This window comes from Equus caballus, chromosome 16 (assembly GCF_041296265.1).
Source record: "Equus caballus isolate H_3958 breed thoroughbred chromosome 16, TB-T2T, whole genome shotgun sequence".
Taxonomy (NCBI): Eukaryota; Metazoa; Chordata; class Mammalia; order Perissodactyla; family Equidae; genus Equus; species Equus caballus.
This window is the reverse complement of record NC_091699.1, coordinates 46,197,619-46,223,097: the sequence shown is the minus strand read 5'-3', so window position 1 is coordinate 46,223,097 and position 25,479 is coordinate 46,197,619. Positions and strand designations below refer to the sequence as shown.

The 25,479-nt window shown below is 40.7% G+C and overlaps 2 protein-coding genes across 10 annotated transcripts in view; both read right to left on the bottom strand.

The window, feature by feature from the left end:
* STIMATE (STIM activating enhancer) overlaps window positions 1-2,465 on the bottom strand; it is a 55,835-nt gene extending 53,370 nt beyond the window's left edge. The window contains exon 1 of the mRNA XM_023620294.2: window positions 2,157-2,465. Within this exon, the coding sequence (XP_023476062.1) occupies window positions 2,157-2,316 (160 nt within the window). The 5' untranslated portion in view covers window positions 2,317-2,465. The remainder of the gene's footprint in view (window positions 1-2,156) is intronic.
* Window positions 2,466-4,124: 1,659 nt separating this feature from the next.
* Window positions 4,125-25,479, bottom strand: part of SFMBT1 (Scm like with four mbt domains 1) — a 138,648-nt gene continuing 117,293 nt past the window's right edge. For all 9 annotated transcript variants that reach the window (XM_001492162.7, XM_070237394.1, XM_070237397.1 and 6 more), the window contains 8 exons: window positions 22,384-22,448; window positions 18,292-18,431; window positions 17,440-17,549; window positions 16,592-16,767; window positions 13,027-13,205; window positions 12,598-12,843; window positions 11,156-11,284; window positions 4,125-10,309 (listed from right to left, as the gene is read on the bottom strand). In XM_001492162.7, the coding sequence (XP_001492212.1) occupies window positions 10,169-10,309; window positions 11,156-11,284; window positions 12,598-12,843; window positions 13,027-13,205; window positions 16,592-16,767; window positions 17,440-17,549; window positions 18,292-18,431; window positions 22,384-22,448 (1,186 nt within the window). In that variant the 3' untranslated portion in view covers window positions 4,125-10,168. The remainder of the gene's footprint in view (window positions 10,310-11,155; window positions 11,285-12,597; window positions 12,844-13,026; window positions 13,206-16,591; window positions 16,768-17,439; window positions 17,550-18,291; window positions 18,432-22,383; window positions 22,449-25,479) is intronic.

Genomic DNA, 25,479 nt, shown 5'->3' with positions numbered 1-25,479 from the left:
CTCCTTGGCCTGCTGTCTGCTTCTAGGTGGGGGAATAAGCTCTTGCTCTCATCTCCATTTCTGCGTCCAGGGCAGACACAGCTCTAGCCTTTTGAACTCTTCTGCCCATCATTCCTACTCATCATTGTCCCAGGAGCGGCTACTCTTTCCCACAAGCTCCCTCCACATCTAGCCTTACACTGAGCAAGAGACCACTTTCTAGTCCAGTCTTTGCATACAGAAGGTACCAACCACAGTGGGGTTTGCCTATGTGCTCACACTCAAGATTAAGTAAAGAAGTGAGTGTGTCCCTGAAGACTCCCAGGGCCAGCACCGTCACTCTGAACACATTCAACCAGGCACACTTCTCAGCTGTGAGCAACTCTCCCCTGTCATAATCATATTTCCCTCTTTGAATCACAAACCCTATCAAACCCTAGGGAATAAGTCGGGCCATCAGCATCAATCAAACACACGAAAACAGCCAGAGCTAGGCTGAGAAATCTTAGGTGAGGGAACAAAATAAAGATTAAGCCTGCAGTTTCTTTAGCGAGAAAGGAAGGCCAGCTGGAGGAGAGAGATGTGGGAGGGGAGCGAAGACCCATGCACAATGTCTCGAAAACACACACATACAGTTCACGTACCCAAGTCAGCAGCTGATTTTGGCTGAGTCGTCACAAACTATTACTGTGGGAACAAGAGGGCATTTGTTCAGAAGGGAAAGTAGCAAGGCAAGTAGAGATGAAAAAGGAAAGAAAAAGTGGCAAACCTACAGTTGTGCACTTGTTGCCAGACTTATCACGGCCAGGCAACCAGAAGAAAGTAGTGTCTAAGAACAGCCTCTTCAGGGTTACCTAAAGCCTGGGAAATTCTCCCAAATAAGCCCCATGTTACAAACAAGCAAAGCTGCCACTCCAGCAACTGGACCCCACAAGACACGCACACAGCTGCAGGATCCCTCCCAAGTGCCGAGGAGCATCTGTTCTGCAGGAACTTCCCACTCTGTCCACGGGAGCACAGTCGGGAAGTTTTGAGAACAGGTCATTTCGGAATTAATGTCTCTGTACAGATAGTTATAACTCTTCCTTCCTCTAAAACAGAATCACAGGGGCACTCTGAGGCCTACAAGCCAACCCAAGCTTGTTACTTTAATAAAGAGAAGGATATACACTAAGAAAACAACAGAACCCGCCACTTCCATGCCACACATGACAACAGGGTGGAACTTCTAGTTTTCCAGAGGGACTATCTGGGGCTTTCCTCTCCATCATGAAAATCTCAAGGAAGGGCCCCTCGTGACTTAGCACAGGGATTCTGAGTCCTCCCCAGATTCTCTGAGCCTACTTCTCCATTAAGCCACTAGGTTGCCCAGGTCTCACGGAAAGGAAGGAAACTTGAAATATAAATAATAAAGGGTTGGGAAAGGGAACAGCCAGGGGAGGCTTGCGACAGAACTTACTTAGGAAAGCTCAGGACAGAGGGAACAGGTGAGCCTGTTCAGGAAAAAAGGAGAGGAAAGAGGAGATGTGGGAAGAAGGTTGGATGGGTCCTGCTTCGACCAAAACAGAAAATAAAGCTGAGGAAGAAGGTCCCGGGGTGGAGTAGGGTGGAGGGGCCAGAATGCACGGCCTAACAATCCAGGTATTGCAAGGTAGCGGGATTTAAATGCGAACGGGAGAGAGTAAATCTTTGAGGAGTGAAGGTGTAGAAAAAACCTGAGCATCAGACTGGGGATTTAGGGATGTGGGTTCAAAGTGCGAAGGGGAGGCTAAAAAGAGACTCTAAGAGGGGACGGAAAGGGGTATGCCAGCGGGGGTCGTTGCCCCAGGCTGGAAAGTGGGGTAGCCTTAATTTGCGATGACCAGGTGGCGGGGGTGGCGGGGAGGGGGGGGCAGTTTTAGGCAGGTACTTCACAAGAGAGGTGTGTGCGGGTTGTAGGAGAGGAACAGGTTGACCCCTGGCTAGAGGCTGCAGCGAGAAGGCGAGGGACTCAGGACGCTGGCGCGGGGGTGGGGGCTTCCCCTAGCCTGGGAATGCTCAGTCCTGGCTCGCGGGAAGAAGGCACCTCCGCCCGGGTCCCCAGGCCTGGACTCTTCAGACAGGAGGGTTCCCAAGGCGAGACTGGGCCCGCGGCTCGTCTGGCGGGGCCTCGGGAGGGTCGGGGGTCCCGGACTCACGCATCAACGTGCTGAAGGCCACGACGCCGAGCAGCCCCTGCAGGAAGATGCCGAAACTGTGCATGAGCGCGCCGCTCTCGCAGCGGCCCGCCCCGGACGCGACGGTGGAGGGCGGCCCGCCCGGCAGTCCGTGGCTCGCATTCCCGGCGGGGCCCTGCATGGCAGGCCTGGCGGAGGGGTGTGGGGCGCCACCGCCCACCCGCCCGGCCTCGCTGCCCGCGCCAGCCGCGCCGCCAAGCCGGGGTCCTGGAGTCCAAGCCGGGAGTCGGTACCTCCGCCCGGCGGCCCCCTCGGCGCCGCGCGTAACCCGACGTCTGAGATCTCAGCGTCTGATTGGCCCGGCCCGGCGTGTGGGCGGGCCTCGGCCGCCTGCTCTCCCGCTGGCGCGGCAGCGGCAGGCGAAGGGGCGGGGTCGGGGGTTCGGACCGCAGGTAAGACAGTCCAGGTGAGCCAGACCGTGCGGCCAGGAGATCGAGCCCTGGTAACCCGGGCGCTCCTGGTCGGGAGGGCAGGAGCGGGGACAGTCTCTGACTAAATTATTTTTCCCTCCAAGATAAGCCCCTCGTACCCTGCAGAATTTCTTAAAAATACTCCTGGGCTCCACCTTCAGATTCTGCTTCAGTAATTCTGAGACGGGGCGGAGTAATCTGCATTTTCAGCAAGTTGCCTGGATTATTCTGAAGCAGGTGGTTGAGGAAAACAATCCAAGACTCTGCACACAGGCATATTTCTTTCAATCCAGACGTTTGGCGTCTTTCTTCTTTCATTGTTAGTACCAATATCCTGGGCTAAGGCTTATCTTGGATTCATCAATCGGGCCCCAGTCACCTTTCCCCCTCTCCTTAACGTAATTTAAAATGGTCATTTCAATCCAGTCGCCTTCATTTAGAAATATACAAGGTTTATATTGAAAATATGTGAACATATCTCCACTTGCTCATTTTGAATGATTTATAAAAGAAAGCCAAATTCTTGGTATTTGCCAGCCTCCCTCCACACATGCGCATTCACTCCTACCTAACCCTTTCAGACTCGTTGGAACCTGCTTTCTACCTCTACCAGGGCCTCTAGTCCCCATTCTCTCATCTACCCTCCGAGCCCCCTCTGGCTTCTCTCCAGACACCTCTTGTTGGTGCTCCAGAGTCCCTAACCTTCCCGCTGCATCCACTTAATGCCAGTACACAAGTTATTATTCCAGGAGACACTGGGCTACATTTGTGGAACAATAACATATCTAGGGACATTTTCCCTAAAAGTAGTCACCAAGAAATTCCAATTACAGGGGCCGGCCTGGAGGCACAGCGGTCAAGTTTTCACCTTCTGCTTCAGCGGCCTGAGGGTCGCCGGTTTGGATCCCCGGTGTGGACATGGCACTGCTTGTCCAGCCATGCTGTGGTAGGCATCCCACATATAGAGTGGAGGAAGATGGGCATGGATGTTAGCTCAGGGCCAGTCTTCCTCAGCAAAAAGAGGGGGATTGGCAGCAGATGTTAGCTCAGGGCTAATCTTCCTCAAAAAAAAAGAAAAGAAAAGAAAAGAAATTCCAATTACATAAAAGGGTTAAATGCTCTACAAAAGCTTTCTTGGTTAACAGGAATTAACCTGATTATCCAGAGAACAAAAATGCTTTTGGCTTCCTAGAACCAATTTCTCCAGCCCTTCTCTTACAATGCACTTCCACACGTCTGTGCCTTTATGTGGCATTCTAACTGCATGAAAAACACTTTCCTTTTCCCTGCTCCATGAACTGCTACTCATGTCAAGGTCTGCCTGCCTTCCTTCTCCCCACTGTGCTTCCACATTACCTTTGTCTGTGCTGCTCCACTAGAATTTTTCAGACTGCTAAATTAGATGGCTGTACACATCTCTCTCTCACAGCTGAGTGTAAGCCACCTGAGGGCAGGAACTGGTTTTTATTCACCTTTGAATCCAACATAGTGCCTGGCACAGAGAACATGCAACAAAATGTTTTTTAAATTAAACTGAATTTTAATTTATAAAATTTAAAACTCTCCACAAGTATTGACCATGGGAATATACAAAAAAATCAGGTAAAGAAAATAAATAGGTAAGGGAAAATTGCATTACTGTCTTTGAGTATAAGAAGGTCTCTTTTGGGGATGCTCAACAGTTACCGTCTATGATCAGAGAGAACCAAACAAGAGGATGTGTACTTAAAGCAAAAGAGATTGTGGCTGGGCATAAGGAGACTATTAATTGCTTGAAAACATAAACAGCTCAAGAAAAGTTGCACACAGAACTGGAAACGAAGTTTCTGACAAAGCACTGCTCTGGCACATCCAGATGCAGAGGAATCCTTAAGGCCCACTGCTGCTGTACCAAGGGAAATGGAGAGGAACAAGAAGCCGTCTTCAGAGATCAGGGGCAGAATCCCCAATGCCAGGAGCAAGCTAGCTGGCTCTTTCTACCTTTGCTGAACTGCAATAAAAAAGTACCTAAGTGCAGAGGGGAAAGGATCAGATAACAGGACGGGGGGAGAATTCTGGAAATGTTCATTTTATTAAAATAGGAAGGAACTTTCTCCTCCATTGAGAGATGATTCTCTGGGGTTCCAGTGGAAAGGGTTTTGAAGGATTTACTCTAGCCAAGATGCCTTCTTTGCTGTCAAATGAAGTTAAACGTAGTTTAAAACCTGTTTTAATTTCCTCACAACCACTTAAAACTGCCACAATATACCACAAGTTTATATACACTCTTATTTACAAAAAAAAAAAAAAAAAACACGCAAAATACTCATCCAAAATAGTTATTTTTTAATCCCTTGAAGTTATACCATCAAACTTGATGGGGGTTATTTTAATAGGTATGCTTGTGCATATTTCTCCTTAAGTATACTTTATCCTCAATGCATAACTTTTAAAATTAAGAGAAAAACAGCAAGCAGGAAGGATACAATGCAATATGCATTTCATTTTGTTCCAAACAAGCAGCTTAAAAAAAAAGATAACATACATTAAACAAAGTGCATCAGTTTCAACGAGTTAGTATTAGAAAGAGGCCTAAGGACAGTGCTGGAACCAGCCAGAAATCCTACCCTCGCAGGCCTCTGATTGTCTTTAGAGACTATTTAACCAAAAAAAGGAAGAAAGGAAGAGGAAAAGAAATGAGCACTTTAAAATCTCAAGAGAACCATTCAAACTGCACTTCCCTAGAGACTTCTTGCAAAAAGAGTTAAGGAACTGCCCAGTTTTAACTTTGTCTAAACTTTGTAACCACCATCAATCATCTGCTTTGGACTTGATTTGCCCCAAAGCCTACCCTCATCCTTTCAACACTATTTACCCACCTCCATTCTGCCAAACTAGGCATGTAGTTAGATTGACTAAACCAAGTAGAAACCCTTAGGACTGAGTTTCCGTACATCCTGACAAGCTCCCTCCATCAGCATCATTTCACTAGTCATATCATCCTTTGCCTCCAGAAGTAGTTGTAAACCCTTGCCTTCCATGGCTTAGGGTCCACACTCTACTGCTAGTGTTGAAGACTTGTCTGGCAAGGCTGTGGCTTATTTCCCTTTTAAAACAGTCCTTTGTGATAGCCCACAGCACCAAGACAAACCCAAAAAATGTGTTGTCAGAAAAGATATAAGAGGAGGGAGTTTTAGGCCTATTTCTCCATTCCCCCAACCCCCACTCCTGGTTTTGCTGATGCTTGTGAGACTCTTAGACTTAACTGAAACACCAGAACCAAGAAAATCAATCTCCAGTGCCTTTACCACCCATCACCTTCTATACATTTACCCCTAAGGCTGCCCTCAGAAACAAGCTACCAGTGTGGTCTGGAACAAATACAGAGGAAACCCCAAGAGAGCAGGCTTGGAACCAGATCCATTTGGACTGGGCTTTGAGTTTGGAACTCTTCTGCCAAAACTTCAAGTCCATAGGTGGCTTATTTGGATAAATTCAAATTTCCAAAGTATGCACATTCTCACATAACAGGTGGGAATCATTAAAATTCACTAGCAAACATCGTAAATAAATTCAAGGAAGGATTATAATTGCATGAAAGTGATTGATTTCTTTTTGGTTTTGCAGGAAGCTCTGTCCTACAGAGTTTCTGAGCCAGCACTATGACCATGACATGGTTACTTATAGTGGACCCAGGACCACAGACAATCAAATTTTAAAAGGGGGTACCTGGTTCCCACCAAGATTTATACTTCATTTGTTAGTGATGTCTTCTCCTTCATTTTCATAAGGCCAACTGATAACACAGAACACGTTTGAACTTACTTACACACACACTCACACACCCACACATACAACATCCCCAATATACAGGACCAGAGTTCAAACCCAGTGTGTGTTTAAACTGTCAAAACTAAGCTCCTAACAACTCTCTCAGAGCTTCTGTGGGCATCAATCAGACCAGTAAATGGTGTTTTATATATAACAGTCTTTGGTGATAGGTGCCAAGTAAATAAATACCTGTGACAGTTTTCCTAATGTCTCCATCTAGATAAATCTTATCTACTGTTAACAATTCCCTAATGTTCTGTGTGCCCCACAGAAATGCTTTTTGGCTTGAGAGAGGGGAATGGTTCTGAGTCCTACCCTACCTAAAGTCTCCTAAAGCTTTTAATTTGTATTCAGTTACCACATTAGTGACTGAATTGGTATAAAAGAGTGAGTAACATGTATTCAAGTCCTCAGGAAGCTTTGGTCCAATGCCCTCTCTCTCACAGTGAGAATAATTTTACTTTCAAAAGAGGCATACAGAGGCCAACTTGTGAACTGGTTTTCTATGTCTGCCTCTATCACAATTCAATAAATATTTACCAAAAAGCCCATCTCTTCAAGAGGTTGGTAAGTACCCTTGCCTGACCTCATCTATCTATAATATAGATGCTGGAAGCCACCCACATTGCTAAAGAAAAGCAGATGGGTAAAAGCCCCCCTTAATGCATTCCTTGCATTAGCCACTGCAATGCTGCTTCAACTGAGAAGGAGGAAGGAACTTTACGAAGGAAAATAGCATAGTTCCCAGAAGCCCACAAAATATAGTCAGAATTTCACAGTAAATCTTCATGTGCAGTAAAAGGTTTCCCTAACACTCCAACAGAGCAGTAACAGGCTAATATGGTCAGTCACTTCAAGGTTCAGGAGAATGGTCTAGTCCATTCACCTGTTTCCAAGCTTGTCAATTCAGGATCAAAAATGGTTCACGGAAAACTTTCTCACCTCAGGCAGGCTGTGGGGTCAGCTGAAAGTAAAATTCAGACAAATGCAGTCCCTCACAATGCACTTCTCGTAAATTTAAGAGGTTGGTACCTTTAAAAAACAAAGTTAATCTACCCATGTATGACATACAAACTTTTCACCCCAACACCACTAGTGAGCTACTGTCAAGCTTAAAATATGCTTCAGAATCAGACTGTCACTGCTGTCCTGCCTAGCCCCAGTAGCTTTATGAGGCAAACGAAATCTAAATTTTATACTTAAAAAAAATGCCCTGTGCCAAATTGCTAATTATTCTCTCTCATGTAATATCTGGGAATGGGGTTGGGGTATATAAGTCTTCTTTAATGCAGTTGCCTGATAAACTGTATCTCAGGATGAGAATCCAAGAAATTTTTTTTTTCTCCTTTATCTCCCCAAACCCCCTCTGTACACAGTTGTATATCTTAGTTGCACGTCCTTCTAGTTGTGGGAAAATCCAAGAAATATTAAGGGAAACCCAACTTACTTGTTTATTTAGAGTCAGCTTCTTTTTAGGAGAAAGCTGAGCTGGAATAATCATGGTATGGACAGACGAGCCAGTTGGGCTCTACCTATACCCAGATCAGACTACTCAGGGGCCACGTGTTTCACCTTCCAGGGGCTTTGCCCCCTTCAACTGTAAAGGGAGGTGTTCTAAATTCTATGGTTTCTGAAGAAGTCAAAAAGAGAAACAATATAACATATTCATTGTTGCATTTGGCAAATTCCCTCTTATAGTAAATAAAACTCATTTTCCTAAGTAAGACAACAATGTTAATTAATTCTAGACTTTTTTGTTCCACTGGTCTTCTTCAAGGAACCCTCTTTGGCTTAGTGCCTTGACAGCTGAGCTCTCAGGAAATTTTATCATGCAAGAAAACCCCCCCAAAAGTCTATCTACTTAACACTAATTGTTCTCAAGCATCTTATATATGCTTCTCTTCTATGAGCAGAGAGTCAAATTTTTAAAAACTGGATCTCTGAGTAAGTTCAAACATATTAACTTTTACTTAAATTAAGCTTCTTTCCAGGTCTGTCTGATACTAACCTAAGCAAAGAGTTGATGCTTAATGTATGGTTTGGTTGAGGGCTTGAGTTAAGGTGGTTCATATATATCCAATGAAGAGAGGACCCGGACTATACAATCTTTGCCAATGTCCATAAAAACAATTGGGGGTGGGGGGAAAAAAGGAAAAAAATCACAATCAATTTAAATTTGTAATATTACCTTATATTTGTATAGTTGTTTAGAATTTGCCCAGCTTGTAGTCTTAAAACATTTTCAAATCTTGAAGAAGAATGATTAGGTTATAAATTTGCAGGTGGCTAGGATAATTAAAAAAAACAAAAAACAAAAACACTCAGCAAAGCAAACCATTTAAAAGAAGCTATCTATGTATGTGTCTTTTGTCATTCCTCCTGGCTGGAACAGTACAGCAAATGCTACTATTCTATAATAGCCACCAGTGCAATCATCAATGAAAATCACCTGTAGTTTCATATCAGCTTGAGCTGGGTCTAAAGAAACACCTAAAGGAAAACTGAGTTATTGGTGGGAATCCTCAGACCGTAGATTACATTCAATTTAAAGGTTTAACCAAAGAGAAGTGTAAATGTGACTATGCAAAGAGGTTTCCAAAATCTTTAACCACCTCTCAATCTTTATCTGCTACTGAGAGCACACTGTTACAGAAACTCCATGCTCTGCACCACCCCCCAAACACATTTTCTCTGTCGTGCTTCTACACTATCTGCCTGGAGAACACCGAGAAAAAGGGGAAATGGGCTTTACTGTGGGTCCAAGGAACACCTACAGATTTTAACCCAAAGTGAGGACTCCCAAAATGAAACAGACAAACAACTGTAAAGAAGGTAAACACAAAATAAAAGCCACTGAAGTCGCTTTGAAAACTAATGGGGAGAGAGCAATTAAACTGAAATACCAAGAATCTTTGAGAAACTACTTAAAACAGAGAGTCCAAGCTGGGTCAAGATGGAAAACAATGACAATAGAGTTTTTAGATCAGGTCAGTTAAGGAACTGGTGTCAGTGCTCACATAATGTTTTTAAGAAAGCAAACAGTGTTTTTTTCCTCCAACTTCTGTCATAGTTTTAGTGTTCATGTAGCTTAAAAATGGCATCATACAAAAACCCTCATACATGGCTGTAAGCTCAATTATCAACAGAGGTAGTAAACAAAGGAACTCCTAAGAATAGATTTTAAAATGGATCAAAGTGTGACTGTACATTCAAAACCCTAGAGCCACATAATCATCCCCAAAATGAACTGTTTTAATTTAAAAAATCTTAAAAACACAATGACAATGAAGCACTGATGTGCCTTAGGCATAGTCCCAAATCAGTGCTGACTTAAAGCTATGTCCTCTCTTTCCAAGAAAGAGGAAGCAGAGAACAAAGTTCAATCTACAATGGGAAGGAACAGAACAAAAGAAAACAACCAAAAGGATGCTTGCCAGCAACCTAGATTCTTCTTCATTTTCAGGCCACACCACTGGAAACGCTTATTCTTCTTATATGAATCTTTTCTTCACAATTTTTTTTTAACTGCAATTTGCTGAACAAGAGATGCCCACATTTCCACTGGCAGGAGAGCCACTTCTGTGCAGTTTTTGCTTCCTTAGTGTGGGTCCTCCTTCCCTGAAAGTGCAAAGAGAGCAAGCCGACACCTGCAGTGCCCAGGGCCCCAGGACTATTTCAGCTCTGTTTGTAGAGCACGGCAAAGGATTTGCTGCATTTGTGCTTCAAAGATACAGCTCACTTTGGTTGTCCTTCTCAGTTGGCAAACTGCTCATAAAAAGCAAACTTGATCCTCTCTATGTGATGACAAAGTTTGATGGCAGGGCCCAATTTTAAGTCCATGCACTCTTGAACGGTGGGAAGGGTAAGGAGCAACAGGGCCTGACCATCAATTTCCTGTTAAAGTATAAAATACAAATTAACTATGATGTGCACATGAATGGCAGCTTGATCATGACAGCCGCCATTCTCTTTGGCTTTGTCAAAAGCATAGTCCCTGTGCTTTCTTTTCATTACTTTTTCCCTTTAAACAAGTACCACATATTTCCTTTTAATTGCCTCTCATAGTCCTCCAGACTAATTAATCTTCAGAATTAATAATAAAGTTTTATGAAGGATACGAATCCATTCTACAGTTTCTGCTCTGCAGAAATTCAGTAAACTAACTAGCCTTGTAAGTGGCAACAAAATGTGCCAAAAGAAACATCTTTTTAGAGGACTCTTTCTAAATCTGAAAGAAAATGTGTTTTGCTGCTCTGTAACATTCATTAAAGCCTGATAAGCCCTTCAAAGATGTTTAGTTACGAATCTCCCCAATTATTGAAACAAAATTTATTTCAATATTTAAGGCTGTAGATATTTCTGTTTTAGACAACTTGCCTTAAAATTAATCACCACTTTAGAACCTAATACACTATAGATGTTAATTATTTTTTTAAAACAAGCAAATCGTTATTTGGGAAAAGAGAAGGACAATTACACATAGCATGCTTTATTTTAAGCTATTTAAATATTTGGGAGATAGAATCAAATTCTTAAGAAAAATGGAAGTGCAATGATAATCTACTTCAACTATAGAGGAAGTCAGATAAGTAACTATTATCCTACTCCTAAAAAGGGAATTAAAATAATTTTTTCTTCTGCATAGAAATATTTTTCCTAAGTCTTGTAAATAAATTGCTATTACATCCATAGTCCTTTGCTAAAGAAACGTATTAATAAAAATTAGAAGTCTGTTATTACCTGGTCTAGGAATATTCTTGCTAATGGAGCACAGTCGGTGGATCTGATGAACCGTACAACGTCTGCCACACTCCACTTCAGGGGGTTACTGTCCAGGTGAAGCCTTTCAGCAACTTCCATCTTTACTGCCTTTATTCCCCACAACAAAATCAAACCAAATGGTATAAGAGGTATTTTATTATAAAAAAAAGTCTCTCTATATAAATTCATAACCCCTTAAGGCAGGATTTAAAGTGGTTTTTAAATGAGAAATATGAGGAAATCATATGTAAATATGATTTCTCCCAGCAAAGATGCCATCTTATTTATAATAAGAAGTATCAATGGGAAAGAACTTATCTCAAAGTCAGCACAAGTAACTTGGACAATTAAACAGAGAAACACTTTTTAAATCTCCCCTTTGTTCCTTTTGGTCTATTTCAACTTACTCTCTGGTAGGGCACTGAAGTGAATGGGATGGTATTTCCAATGAAAGAAGGCTTAACTAAATTATAAGGAGAAATCATTTATTGCTTCTGAATATTAAACATATTCTGAATATATTCAGAATATATTTAAAAAGCAATCCAGTTTTAAAACACTAACTTTTTTTAAGTTATTTTATTGAGGTCATATTGGCTTATAACATTGTGTAATTTCAGGTGGACGTCTATCAGTTTCTGTATAGACTGCACCGTGCTCACCACCAACAGTCTAGTTTTTATCTGTCACCAGACTCATGTGCCCCTTTACCCTTTCACCCTCCCCTTGACCCCCTTCCCCTCTGGTAACCACTAATCTGTTCTCCTTATCCATGTGTTAAAACACTAACTTAACTGCCATTCTTGTAGTGTGTGTGTATGTTTTATAATATGCATATACGTATATATTAAATATACTAAACAAAATGGCTTAACCAGAATCAAAAGGATAAATAATTTATTTCTATAAAACGATATGTATTATGAAAAATATTAAGGCAGTTTTCCTTAAACTAAATGACAGCCTACACATAAACTAGCAATGAAACATTCTTTTACTTAAAACAAGAAGCCACTTTAAGACCTTCCTCCTGATAAGTAGTTCATCTCCAAATAACCCTTGAAACGCAAGTAAATCACTGAATTTGAAATCATTTAAAAAGAGACCCAGGGGGCCAGCCCTGGTGGCCTAGTGGTTAAGTTCAGCATGCTCCGCTTCAGCAGCCCGGGTTCGGTTCTTGGATGTGGACCTATACCACTCATCTGTCAGTGGCCATGCTGTGGCAGTGGCTCACACAGAAAAAGATGAAGATTGGCAACAGATGTTAGCTCAGGGAGAATCTTCCTCAGCAAAAAATAAAATAAAAAGAGATCAGGAAATTCAACTGAAGCCTGTATTGAAATAAGTGGAATGCCAACACCATTAACAATTAAGATTCTAGAGAGAGAGAAAAAAAAACACTGCATTTTTAAAATGGGTACCTTTGGCGAAGGAGGTTTATTCTCATCATCAGAAAATGAAAAAGTGCGAAGCTCTCTTTTTCTCCTTTGTCTTTCTGGAGGGAGTGATGTGGATATCTCACTTTGGGTGGGAGAGGAAGAGCAGGACTTTTTTTCCGACATTTCTGACTCTTCCTGTAGCTCGTCCTGCTGCTCAGATGTACTGCCCTCGCTTAGGGAATCATCATCTCCTTCATCTGGGTCATCTTCATCTTCACCCCCACTTCCCTGGAGGAAAAGGAGAGAAGTCTCACTGAAATTCAGGACAAATCAGTTCCTGGGCCACAAAACCGTCTTCTATTGGCCAGAGATCTGAATTAGAAAGACCTAGAAGTATTCCTTCTATGTCTATATTGTAAAGCAGTGATCTCTTGGCTTCTAGACATTACAGGTACATCACAGATCTCGTACCTGGGGAGAGCCCGCTGGGGTATTATCAACAGATGCAGAGGAGCGTTTCTTCTTATGAACAAAAACATTTTTCCGCCTCTTTCTCCTCTTACTGGCTTTTTTCAGGGCACATGCTAAGTTACTATGCCCACCAGGTGGCCTCCCAATTCTTTTATTTTTCTTCTTTCCATAATAGTGTGCTAAATGTGAATGACAAAGAAAAGTGAAGTAGCTTCATTATTTTTGTGCACTTCAAACCACAAGAGATTCCACTAACAGCAGAAAACAGGTACACTGTATTTGATTAAAGTTTAAATTCCATACAGCGGAATAATCTTAACTGTACAGATCTTAAATGTACAGTTTGCTTAGTATTGACAAAGGCATAAACCTGAATAATCCTCCCCCTAACAAGATATGGAACATCTCCACCAACCCAGAAAGTTCCCAGGGTCCCTGCCTAGTCAGTCTCCCTCACCATAAGCAACCACTATTCTGATTTACATCACTATAGGTTAGTTCTACCTCATCTATACAACCATTCAGCAGGGACTTTTTTGTGAAGGCTTCTTTCACCCAGTATGTTTTGAGTTTCATCTATGCTTTTGTGTGTATGAGTAGTCCATTCCTTTATATTGATGAACAGCATTCCATTGTATGAACATACCAGTTTATCTATTTTTCTGTTGATGGGCATCTGGCCTGTTTCCAGGTTTTGGCTATTATTAATTAAGTTGCAAAGAACATTCCTGTACAAGGCCATTAGTGGGCATGTTTTCATTTTCCTTGGATAACTACCTAGGAATGGAATTGCTAGATCATATGGTAGATGTATGATTAACTTTTAAAGAAACTGACAGTTTTCCAAAAGGGTTGTATAAACTTACACCCCACCAGCAATGCACAAGAGATCTAGTTACTCTACATCTTTGCCAACATTTGGGATTATCAAGTCTTTTTTATGTTAGCCAATCTAGTGGATCTGAAGTAATTTCTCATTGTAGTTCAAACTTGCACTTCCCTGACAACTAATGATACTGAGCATGTTTTCATGTGCTTATTGGCCATCTGCATTTCTTTTTTTGTGAACTGTCTACTCGAGTTGTTTATTCATTTTTTAAAATGGCTTTCTCCTGTTTCTTTAACTTTTTATTGAGATATAATTCACATAACATAAAATTCATCATTTTAAAGTATACATATTCAGTGGTTTTTAGTATATTCAGTATTTGTGCAACTATCACACAAAATATCTGGAAAATATTTTAATATACCCTGGAGAGAAGTTCTTTGTTAGATATATGTACTAAGAATATTTTCTCCAAGACTGTGGCTTCTCTTTTCCTCCTTATAAACAGTATTATTAAAAGAACAGAAGTTTTTAATTTTCCTGATGTTTAATTTATTAGTTTTTTCCTTTATGTTAGTGTATTCTGCGCCCTCTCTAAGAAACCTTTGCCTATCCCAAGATCTGGAGGATATCTTCCTTGTTTTCTTCTATAAGCTTTACAGTTTTAGCTTTTACTTTAGGTCTCTGATATCTTGAATTAATTTTCACATATAGTTATTTAGGAGCCAAGAAGTTTTGTTTTTGTTTTTTTGATTTGGATATCCAACTGTACCAGTGCCATTTGTTGAAAGAATTCATTTCCTCATTAAAATTCCTTGTCATATTTGTTGAAAATCATTTAACCATATAAGTTTGGGTCTATTTCTGGACCCTCTATTCTGTCCCATCACTCTATTTGACTATTCCTTCATCAATACCCCACTTTTGATTACTATAGCTTTAAGGTAAAACTTGAAGTCAGACACAGCAAATCCTCCAACTTTATTCTTCTTTTTCAGGATTGTTTTGGCTATTCTAGATCTTCTGCATTTTCATACACATTTTAGAATATGGAGACAATTCCAAAAATTACACATACATTATTCTAGCTCTGAGTTACATATTAAAGTAATATAAAAATATAATGTAATTTCTTGCAAAAAATGAATTCTAAAGGATATAAGTCCATTTGACATCACTCAAATTACTAACTGGGAAAAATTATAGACTCTCTCCTAAAATTTAGGCTAATGTCAACTATATCATTGTGAAAAATAAATTCAGACAAAAACCATAATAAAATCCTTATATCTTCCAAAGTCTCAAAGTGGTATACTTATATATGTACTTACGTGAATAGTATATTTCACTTAGCTACTAATAATTGCAATTTGCTAAACTAAGGGCTAAATTTGACACAATAATAAGCTAAGGCAATCCCTGCCCTCAAGGAGTTTACAATCCAGTAAGTATAAATAGAAACAAGAAGGTAAGACTTTATATGATTTTATGATTCAAATACTGATTATAAAGCTCATCATGCTAAATGTGGACCTTGGATCAGCAGCATCAGCTGCATCTGAGAGCTTGCTAGAAATGCAGACACTTAGCCCCAGATACCTATAGACTTAATAAATCAAAACCTCCAGTTTAACAAGATCCTCAGGTGATTCGCATGTTTGACAAAGTTTAAGAGATGCAGAATTAGACACCTCTAAAAGAAATCTTCAGATTTAACAAGGTAAAATCCTCCTCTGTATTAATTCTGCCAAGTGACATCAGGGCTTGCAGGATTTAAAGAATGGTAGGATCATAATTTGTCTTTGGGTAACAATGCCTTGACAAGGCTCCAAATTGGAAATTTCAATCTGTATGACTTTTTCCCCCTTTTTTTGCAGCTTTACAAAGAAGAAGATAAGCAATGAGTGGAACAGGTGCTGGCATGGTGGTTCAGAGTGAGGTCTGCAACTGTCCCCTCTTCTACAATCCATCCTTCATAACCACACTGGCTTCCTTGCAGCTCCTCACAGATACTAAGCGTGCTCCTGCCTCAGGTGCTTTTGCTGCCCCCTACCCAGCACGCTCTCGCCCAGATGTGTGCACAGCTGACTCTCTTGCTTCCTTCACAGTTGTTACCTGTCAGGAAGACTTCCCCCACCACCTGTGTAAACAGCACCCCACCCACCTCCACCTCCCAGGCTTATTCGCTTTCTTAATTTGCTTGTTTATCTTGCTTCATTTTTCTCCATAGGATTTCTATGTATTTGTTCACTTCTTTATTATGCGTCTCCCACATTAAAATGTAAACTCAATAAGGACAGGAATTTTTTTTCTGTACTATCGTATCCCAGTGCTAGAATAGTGGCAGCACATAGTGTACACATAATAAATACTTGCAGAATGAAATACAAATCCTATTAGATGCAATAGCTAATTTATATACATGCTATTTATGACAGTTGGCAAACTAGGGCCTGTGGGCCAAATCTGGCCATGGCCTGTTTGATATGGCCCTCAAGCTAAAAATGGTTTTTAAATTTTTAAAAGTGTTCTTTAAAAAAATGAAAATTAAACAAAACAAAAAAGAATACGCAACAGAGATTATATGACCCACAGCCTAAAATATTTATTATCTGGCCCTTTACAGAAGAAGTTTGTGTACCTCTGCTATAGGTGAATATCTGCAAAATAAGAATTTTCCAGGACGTAAGGTATGGTTAGCAGCTATAGTTAACAAATTTGAAAAACATGACTCACTATATTTGGTCTTTGTAAGTACAGAGCAGTTTTCAGAACACTTATCCAGAACCATCCGTGGGCCAAAGAGATTAGGACAGCACTCCAGTTTGATACAGGTTTGCCGGCAGAATTCCGTCACTCGATCTGCTGTCTTCACTATCTCAACAGTAGCCCGGTAACTCTTCCCTTTGTACCTGCCATTGGAAGATATCAGATACCAAGTTTACTGGGCCAGTAATTACTCAGAGAAAAATCATGTATATTAACAGATCTGAAAAATATTTTTGCTTCTTAGAATATTCTATGTTCTTTATAGTTTGGGGACTGTGAAAACAATAAGGAGTTAATGCATACTGTACTTAAATTAATCTAGTAAGCTATGACAACAAAAAACTAAGTTTTTACATTAGCAAAATAAGGTTCCTATTTTCTGTTCCTAAGTTTAAAGTTTTCAAATAGTAATTTCAACAGTGGCTACTAAAAGAAACATGACTTTCATTAAGTCTTTCCTTACCCTAGGGCAGTGATCCTCAGAGTGTGGTCCACGGACCAGTATACCGGGCAACTGTTACCCATCCATGACAAGCTCAGGTCCGAAAACAAGGATAAATGTATATAAACTTTCACAGTAATTTGAAAAAGTAATTTTATGGCTCTTAAATCAAAAATTTTTACCATATGTTATAAAAGTATTGGTCCATGACAGAACGGAAACTTAAAGAAGAAAACAAACCTGGTTCTTCACCACAAATAGTTGACAAAGAACTGCCCAAGGGAACACAAGTATTCTAATATCATCCATGGAAGAAATGATTCTGTGACCTGCTAAAGACGAGTCAGAAAAAAGGGCAGAAGAGCCTACTCACTTGGCTTTTAGGACTTCCCCACATCCGTGCCACACAGAGTCTTTGTCTAGCTGCAGCTCCCGAAGGACACGGCTGGGTTTATAGGCTGCATTGATAAGTAAAGTGAGGACCTGCACTCCATTTTTAAAGCAGAAATTTGGGTTGAAAAGGAGAAAAGCAGACCATTAGAATCTTGCTATCCCCTAGATGTCATTTAGGAGATTAATTCTAATCATATTAATTAATAAAATAATAACACTGAAGATATGACTCTCAACCAAAGCTGCAAATAAGACAGTAACTGGACCCTCTTCAATATTCAAAATATTATGTAATGTCAGCAAGAAATAGGCACCATGAATTAAAAATTACTCTAGCACATGCGTCCAACTCCTTTCCCAGTCACAGTATACACGGAAGCTCCAGCCTCCCCAGACCCTGCCTTGCAACCCTACCTAAGGCTGAAAGGTTCAACAGTCCTCACATCTGTTATCCACAGTGTGGAACCCCGGCTGGGAAGCTCTGCAAGTCCAGCAGACATGTAGCTTTATCATGGTCCCCAGTAAATGCCACAGCCTCTCAGTCTTAGACTACTCTCACATTCACTCTTGCACAGTTCTCATGTGGTCTCTGACGGAAGACCTTTCTACACTGACAGAAGTGAACCTGCTATGTGAAGAACTGCTTAGGTGAATGTTCCATAGGGGCAGAAATAATCACACGCCCAGTTCATTGTCCAATACATGAGAAAAGTGAGTCACTTTTGATAAAACCTAGAGTTGTCACATCTATGGCAGGCAGATCCTTGTATGAATGAGTCTATGAAACTGCTGTGGAATTTCCAGACTCTTTTGCTCTAGCCAAGAACCTTACCTCTCTAAGGACCAGAACACAATTCCCAGGTCCTACACACTGAGGCAGCTCAGCAATTCTTCCTTTGTTAAGATAAGGCCCTGAGAAGCAACGGTGGTTGAAGTATATCTTTGGACAGCAGTATTTTCCATTAATCACAACTGGGAAATGAAGAGAAACAAATATTCAGAATACAGTCATTTTCCACTCCATGTTTCCAAAGTTGCATTACTGGAGGGAAAAACAAGCATATACAGCATTATATGAAGTTAGGAATTACATATTTTGAAGCTTAACATGTTGTCTGAGAGTGCCCTTGAAATATCTTATACTTAGAACAACTCTATTATAGCGCTTATCACTCTGCTGAAATCAAATAACATCCTGAATTAAGTGCAGACTAACTCCTGGGTTAATGAGACATTATTCCAGAGCCTTATATTTCCATCAATAAAAGAAGTAAAGGATTTACTACAAGAACCCATGATGATTCCTGATGACCAAGTATTCCATAATCTATTCTGGAATATTTCTAGGAAGTGATGATGAATATTATCTAGAACTACAGTTTGTCCTCTTAAAACCTCCAAATTAGCATGCTGGCAGCTTTTGATGACGTGGGAGTCCCCCCATCTCTGAGGTTCCTCAGAGGGCTGAAAGTACGCCGTGACCACATCCCTAAATGCTTTAAGTACTGTGGGGTGTAGCTGGCCCAGAGACCCCTTTCAACTGTCTTTCTGTATGAATACCGTACTTCAATACAGTGTTTTTTTAATCCCCTCATAGTGGGTGGCAATTAAGCTATGCAATGTAAAAAATTCAAAGGCACTAAAACATCTTCATTTTCAGATAAAGCAGAGAAGCTCTTCTGATGGGTGCTGTCCTGTTAAGCCAACGTTAAGGAATGGAGATGTGTGTACATTGCCCACTGTTGACAGGACCTTGATAAGACCCTGAAGTATACAATGCCCACTCTTTCATAAGAATGCAGTCTTAGCACAATGGTCAGCATGTCTGTGCCCACTTCTCCATTTGAACTCTGCCACCCAGATCATCCTCTTCAGGATTAAGGCACTTATGCTCCCTGCTGCTGGGAACGTTGGCAGTTTAGAGCTCTCAGTTCTAAGTCTATCCTGGAATTACCTCAATCAGGAATTGCCCTCAGGAGGAGGGAGCCACCTTGCCCAAGGTCTCACCCTTGGTGAGGTGGGGAGTGAGCAGCAGCCCACTTCTAATAACTGACCAGTAAGGGAGTACAAAGGTGTGGTCACCACGCCTTAATTAGGGAGGACTCCAAGTGGCTACACCAGCTTAAAGGCTCCCTGTGGGACTGGAAGAAAGTTCTGTTACAACTGCATTGTGGCTCAACTTTTCCCTCTGCCCAATCCTGGTTCCTTTACCTCTCCCAGGAGCTATTCCCTAAAGCACTCCCAAATGAAACTCCTGCATACAAATATCAGACTCTCAGACTGTTTCCAAGGTAACCTGACCAATGACAAAACCCAAACCAAAAAGAACTTGGCTGTGGTCATGTGGGAGATATTAATACCTTAATTCTGCAGTTTCAGTAGGCATTAGAATAGCCGGTAATACAACAAAAACAAGGAGTTACTTATTTTTTTTACTTACTTTACTTTTTGATATCAGATCAAAACCACAATGAGATTTCACATCACTATTATCAAAAAGACAAGAAATAACAAGAGTTGGAGAGGACGTGGAGAAAAGAGAACTCTTGTGCACAGTTGGTAGGAACATAACCTCAAAAACTTAAAATGAGAGCTACCACGATCTAGCAATTCCACTTCTGGGTATTATCTGAAGGAAACAACAACACTAACTTGAAAAGATATCTGCACCCCTATGTTCACTGCAGCATTGTTTACAACAACAAAGACATGGAAGCAACCTAAGTGTCCATTGATGGATAAACGGATAAAGAAGATGTAGCATATGTATATACAGTGGAATATTATGTAGCCATTAAAAGGGGGCTGGCCTGGTGGCATAGTGGTTAAGTTTGTGCTCTCCACTTCGATGGCCCAAGGTTCATGGGTTTGATCCCAGGTGCAGGGCTCATCAGGGCATGCTGTGGCAGTGTCCCACATACAAAATAGAGGAAGACTGGCAAAGATGTTAGCTCCGGGCCAATCTTCCTCACACACACACACAAAAACCCCCAAAAAACTTGCCATTTATGACAACATGGACGGACCTTGAGGTCATTATGTTAATGGAAATAAGTCAGACAGAGAAAGACAAATATCATATGATCTCACTTATATGTGAAAACTAAAAAAAAGACCCTAACTCATAGACAGACAGAACAGACTGGTGGTTGCCAGAGGCTGTAGGGGGTTGGGGAGAGGGTGGGGGGATATGGATGAACAGTCAAAAGGTACAAACTTTTAGTACAAAATTTCAGGACAAAAAAGTCCTGAGGATGTAATGCACGGCAGGGTGACTATGGTTAATAATACTATATTGCATATTTGAAAGTTGCTAGGAGAGTGGATCTTAAAAGTTCTCATCACAAGAAAAAAAATTTGTAACCATATGTGGTGATGGTGATAACTAGACTTGTTGTGATCATTTTGCAACATATACAAATATCAAATTATTATGTTGTATGCCTGAAATTAATATGTCATACATCAATTCAAAAAAAGAGGCAGTTAAAAAAAAAGATGTTTACTAATGGTATTCTGCTGGGTATTCAAAAGATAACATTATGGTCAAGTAAAAGTTACTCCAGGAATGCAAGGATGATTCAACATTAGAAAAATCCATTTACAAAATTCATCACATTAATAAACTTAAAGAAAAAAATCATATGATCACCCAATGCTGAAGAAAAATTATTTTGTAAATGTGAACATGCGTATATGTCCAAGGTTCTTAGAAAACCAGAAATAGAAAGGAACGTCTTTAGCGGTTATATTCCAGTCACCTATTTAATAGAGAAAGTTTAAATATCTTCCCCTTAATATCATCAATAAAACAATGGTGTCACTTTGTTTTCACAAAAACACAGGGAAAAGTTCTATAAAGGGCTTTAACGAAATAAAAAATAAGTATAGTAAACTTGTTAGTATAGTAAAGGGAATTATTTTAGAAAAATTAGTTACACAGCCCTCATCCTCTATATCTAAGTGATATAATGAACAGGCAGTGAGTAGAAAAGACAAAGTACACGTTCTGAACTTGAGATTTTTTTTTAAAAGATTGGCCCTGACCTAATATCTGTTGCCACTTTTATTTCTTCTCCCCAAAGCCCTCCCAGTACACAGTTGTATATTCTAGTTGTAGGTTCTTCTAGTTCTGCTATGTGGGACGCTGCCTCAGGGTGGCTTGATGAGTGGTGCTACGTCCACGCCCAGGATCTGAACCAGTGAAACCCCGGGCCACCAAAGTAGAGCATGTGAACTTAACTTCTTGGCCATGGGGTCAGCCCCTTGAGAAAGATTTGAGTTCCATTTCTGACCCTTCTACTGATAAGCTGTGTGACCTCTGGTTTCTTTTCTTTTCTAGGCATTTACTAAATACAATCCAAATGTTTAATCTGTGCTAGAATATACACACAGCCAAGATGCTAACCATTCTACAACCAGCAAAGGGGGAGTCAACAGTAGTTCCAGGAAGAGACTCCTACACAAAAAGCTTGGATCCTTGTCTCATTTATCAGGCATTACCTCTGGGACAATCTGTTTTCCCAGTGCTTTATTTTTTTAATTGTGAAATGTATATATAAAGTATGTATTTCATAAAAAGGGTTTAAAGAACAATAAACATCCACCTGTCAACCAGCTTAAGAAAGAAGGCTGGTTGGAAAGCCTCCAGTTCTTCATCTTAACTCAGGGATGATACTATTGACCTCCAGAACCTTTGGCACCCAACAAGTGCTTAGTAAAAAAATAACTATAATATTAACCTAGACATGATTATTAAACTAAATACATCTTACACAATTACAGCTCTTTAAAATCTCAATTGAGAGACCCCTTTATGAAGGTACATCCTACAAACCAAATGCATTGTTTAAGTTATTTTTAGATCTACTCCATTAAATGAAACTAAAGGTCCTCTTTTCCATAAGACTGCATGCACTTTTACCTGAGTCTGTGGAGTTCAGCTCCTGATTCTTCAGGCCCTCATGGACAGTCCTCGAAGATGGTATTCTGGGTCAAGAAAACACAACAAAATACTGAGATAATCCCTAAGGTCAGTAAAGTGTGATAATTAATTTGCTTCAAATCTAAGAAGAAAGCAAATGTGGCAGATTGCAAAATTTGTAACAGAAGGTGCTTCCTTGATCATTTTTTTTTAACAGCAGTTGTTTTTAAAAGTATGTACATGGGCTACTGAGCACCAAACAGGCTGTAGACAGTGCTGTGATACTGCAGGCTCAAACTGACCTTCTTTCATTCATATGAGCAATAAATTATAAAATTCCTTCTGGGATACTTCAAGCACAAATAAAGTATTTGTTTCTCTAACAGTCAAGGAAGAGGGTTTATTTTCTTCTTCCATTGGTTTTAAAATCAAAGTCAAATTATGTTATAGAAAAAACAGAGAATAACTCTATATGCAGCAATCACTGAAAAAGGCTAATTTATTCTCTTAGAATACATCCTGACTAAAACCTTGGATCAGTCTTAATAACTAAGTCAAGGACAGATCCAAGGCCTGATGTTTGTCCCTGCTCTCACCTTTTCTACCTGGGACAAAAGTCTGTGGCCTTTCTCTCCTCTTCTCTTGTTGGTTTTACTACTCACATAGCCACAAAAGCAGTTATAAATTATATATTATTTGCTATAGGCTGAATTATGTTCCTTTAAAATGCATATGTTGAAGCCCTAACCCCCAATGTGACTGTGTTTGGAGACAGAGCTTTTTATAAAGTAAATCAGGGTGGGGCTCTAATTTAATAAGATTGGTGGCCTTATAAGAAGAAGAGAGAAAGATCTTCCTTCCTCCCCATCCCCACCATGTGAGGACACTGAAGAAGATGGCAGTCTGCAAGCTAGGAAGAGAGCCCTGACAAGGAACCAAACTGGGCTGATACCTTGATATTTTCTTATGGCAGTCCCAGCAAATGAATACAGAACTGAAAACCCAATGATTAAAAAAAAACATGTACAGAGAGGAGTGACGGCAGCATCATGGCGGTGTGAGCTCTTCCATTAAGCTCTCCCTACTAAGATACAACGAACAGGACATTTATAAACCAACAGAGGACATTCACACAACACAACAGATGTCTGAGAGACCCACGCAGCCATATGTCTGAAGGTGGAGGTGCTGGAACCCCTGGGAAGAAGTGGAAGGAGGTAAGGGGATCTCCTCTCCCTTCCCAGCAGCAACCTAGGGCACAGGACTGTGCGGCCCTGAGAGGAGAGGGGGAAGGGGCAGCTCTCACTCTCCGAATTGCCTCCCAGCTGCAGGAAAGTTCCACGCAGAGGAAGTTAAGCAATTGTGGGAGTATCTTCATCAAGCCAGCACCCCAGGAGGGCAGATAGCAAGAGCAGAGCAAGAACATTCCTGGGGTTGCACACAAAGGAAAGCAACCTACATGCCTGGCACACCAACTCAGCCAGTCAGCCAGAGCAAGGGCCCTCCACCAGAGCACACATGCATGCATTTGTAAAGCAGCAGCAGCAAGCAGGCAGTCACAGATAGGCCCCGTCAGCATAGATTCCAAAGGACAGGCACAGATGCCAGTGATCATGGAGGGCTCAGAATACACGGCTCCTGACCCTGTAATCCACTGGCAGCAGGCGGAATCTGTGACCAGATACCATCACCACGCGAAGTCACAAATCCACCCATCAAATAGTATGAAGAAATATATTAACACTCCAGACCAGAAGGAAAATGACAAGTGCCCAGAAATCAATTCTGAAGTCACAGAAATATATAATCTAAGTGACAGAGAATTCAAAATAGCTATCATAAAAAATAATGAGTTACAAGAAAATTCAGAAAGACAGCTCAATAAAATCAGAAATAAAATTAATGAACAGAGAGAATTCTTCACAAGAGATTGAAACTATAAAGCAAACCTTATCAGAAATGCTGGAGATGAAAAACACAATGAATGAAATACAGAAAAATCTAGAGGGACTAGCCTGGTAGAACAGGGGTTAAGTTCGCACATTCCACTTTGGCAGCCCAGGGTTCACCAGTTTGGATCCCAGGTGCAGACCTATGCACCACTTGTCAAGCCATGCTCTGGTAGGCATCTCACATATAAAAAGGAGAGGAAGACGGGCATAGATGTTAGCTCAGGGCCAGTCTTCCTCAGCAAAAAAGAGGAGGATTGGTGGCAGATAGTAGCTCAGGGCTAATCTTCCTCAAAAGAAGAGAGAAAAATATGGAGTCCTTCAATAACAGAGCTGACATTAAGGAGGACAGAATTAGCAGAATTAGTTGGAGGACAGAAATACAGAAATGCTTCAGATAGAGGAGGAGAGAGAACTAAGACTAAAAAGAAATGAAGAAATTCTCTGAGAAACATCCAGCTCAATTAGGAAATGTGACATAAGGATTATATGTATTCCAGTAGGACAAGAGAGGGACAAAGGAGCAGAAAGCCTGTTCAAAGAAATAATAGCTGAGAACTTCCTGAACCTGGGGAAGGAGCTGGAATTACAAGTAAAAGAAGCTAATATAATTCCTAACTACATCAATGTAAAAAGACCTTCTCCAAGGCATCCACTAGTAAAAGGAGCAAAAGTCAATGACAAAGAAAAAATATTAAGGGCATCAAGGCAGAAAAAAATAACTTACAAAGGAACTGCTAACAGGTTTTCAGTGGATTTCTCAGCAGAAACCTTAGAGGCTAGGAGAGAGTGGAATAATACATTCAAAATTCTGAAAAACAAAAACTTTCAGCCAAGAATACTCTATCCAGCAAAAATATTCTTCAGATATGATGGAGAAATAAAAACTTTCCCAGATAAACAAAAGCTGAGGGAGTTCATTGCCACAAGATACCCTCTACATGAAATGCTCAAGAAGGCCCTCATACCTGAAAAAAAACAAAGGGTTTACAAAGCCTTGAGAAAGGAGATAAATAGGCAGACAAAATCAGCAAATTGTAGCTCTTCCACAGAACAGGTTAGCAAACACTTAGCGCATTAAAGGTAAGCAGAAGGAAACATCAAAAATAACTATAATCTCATCATTTTAACCACAAGAACGCAACAC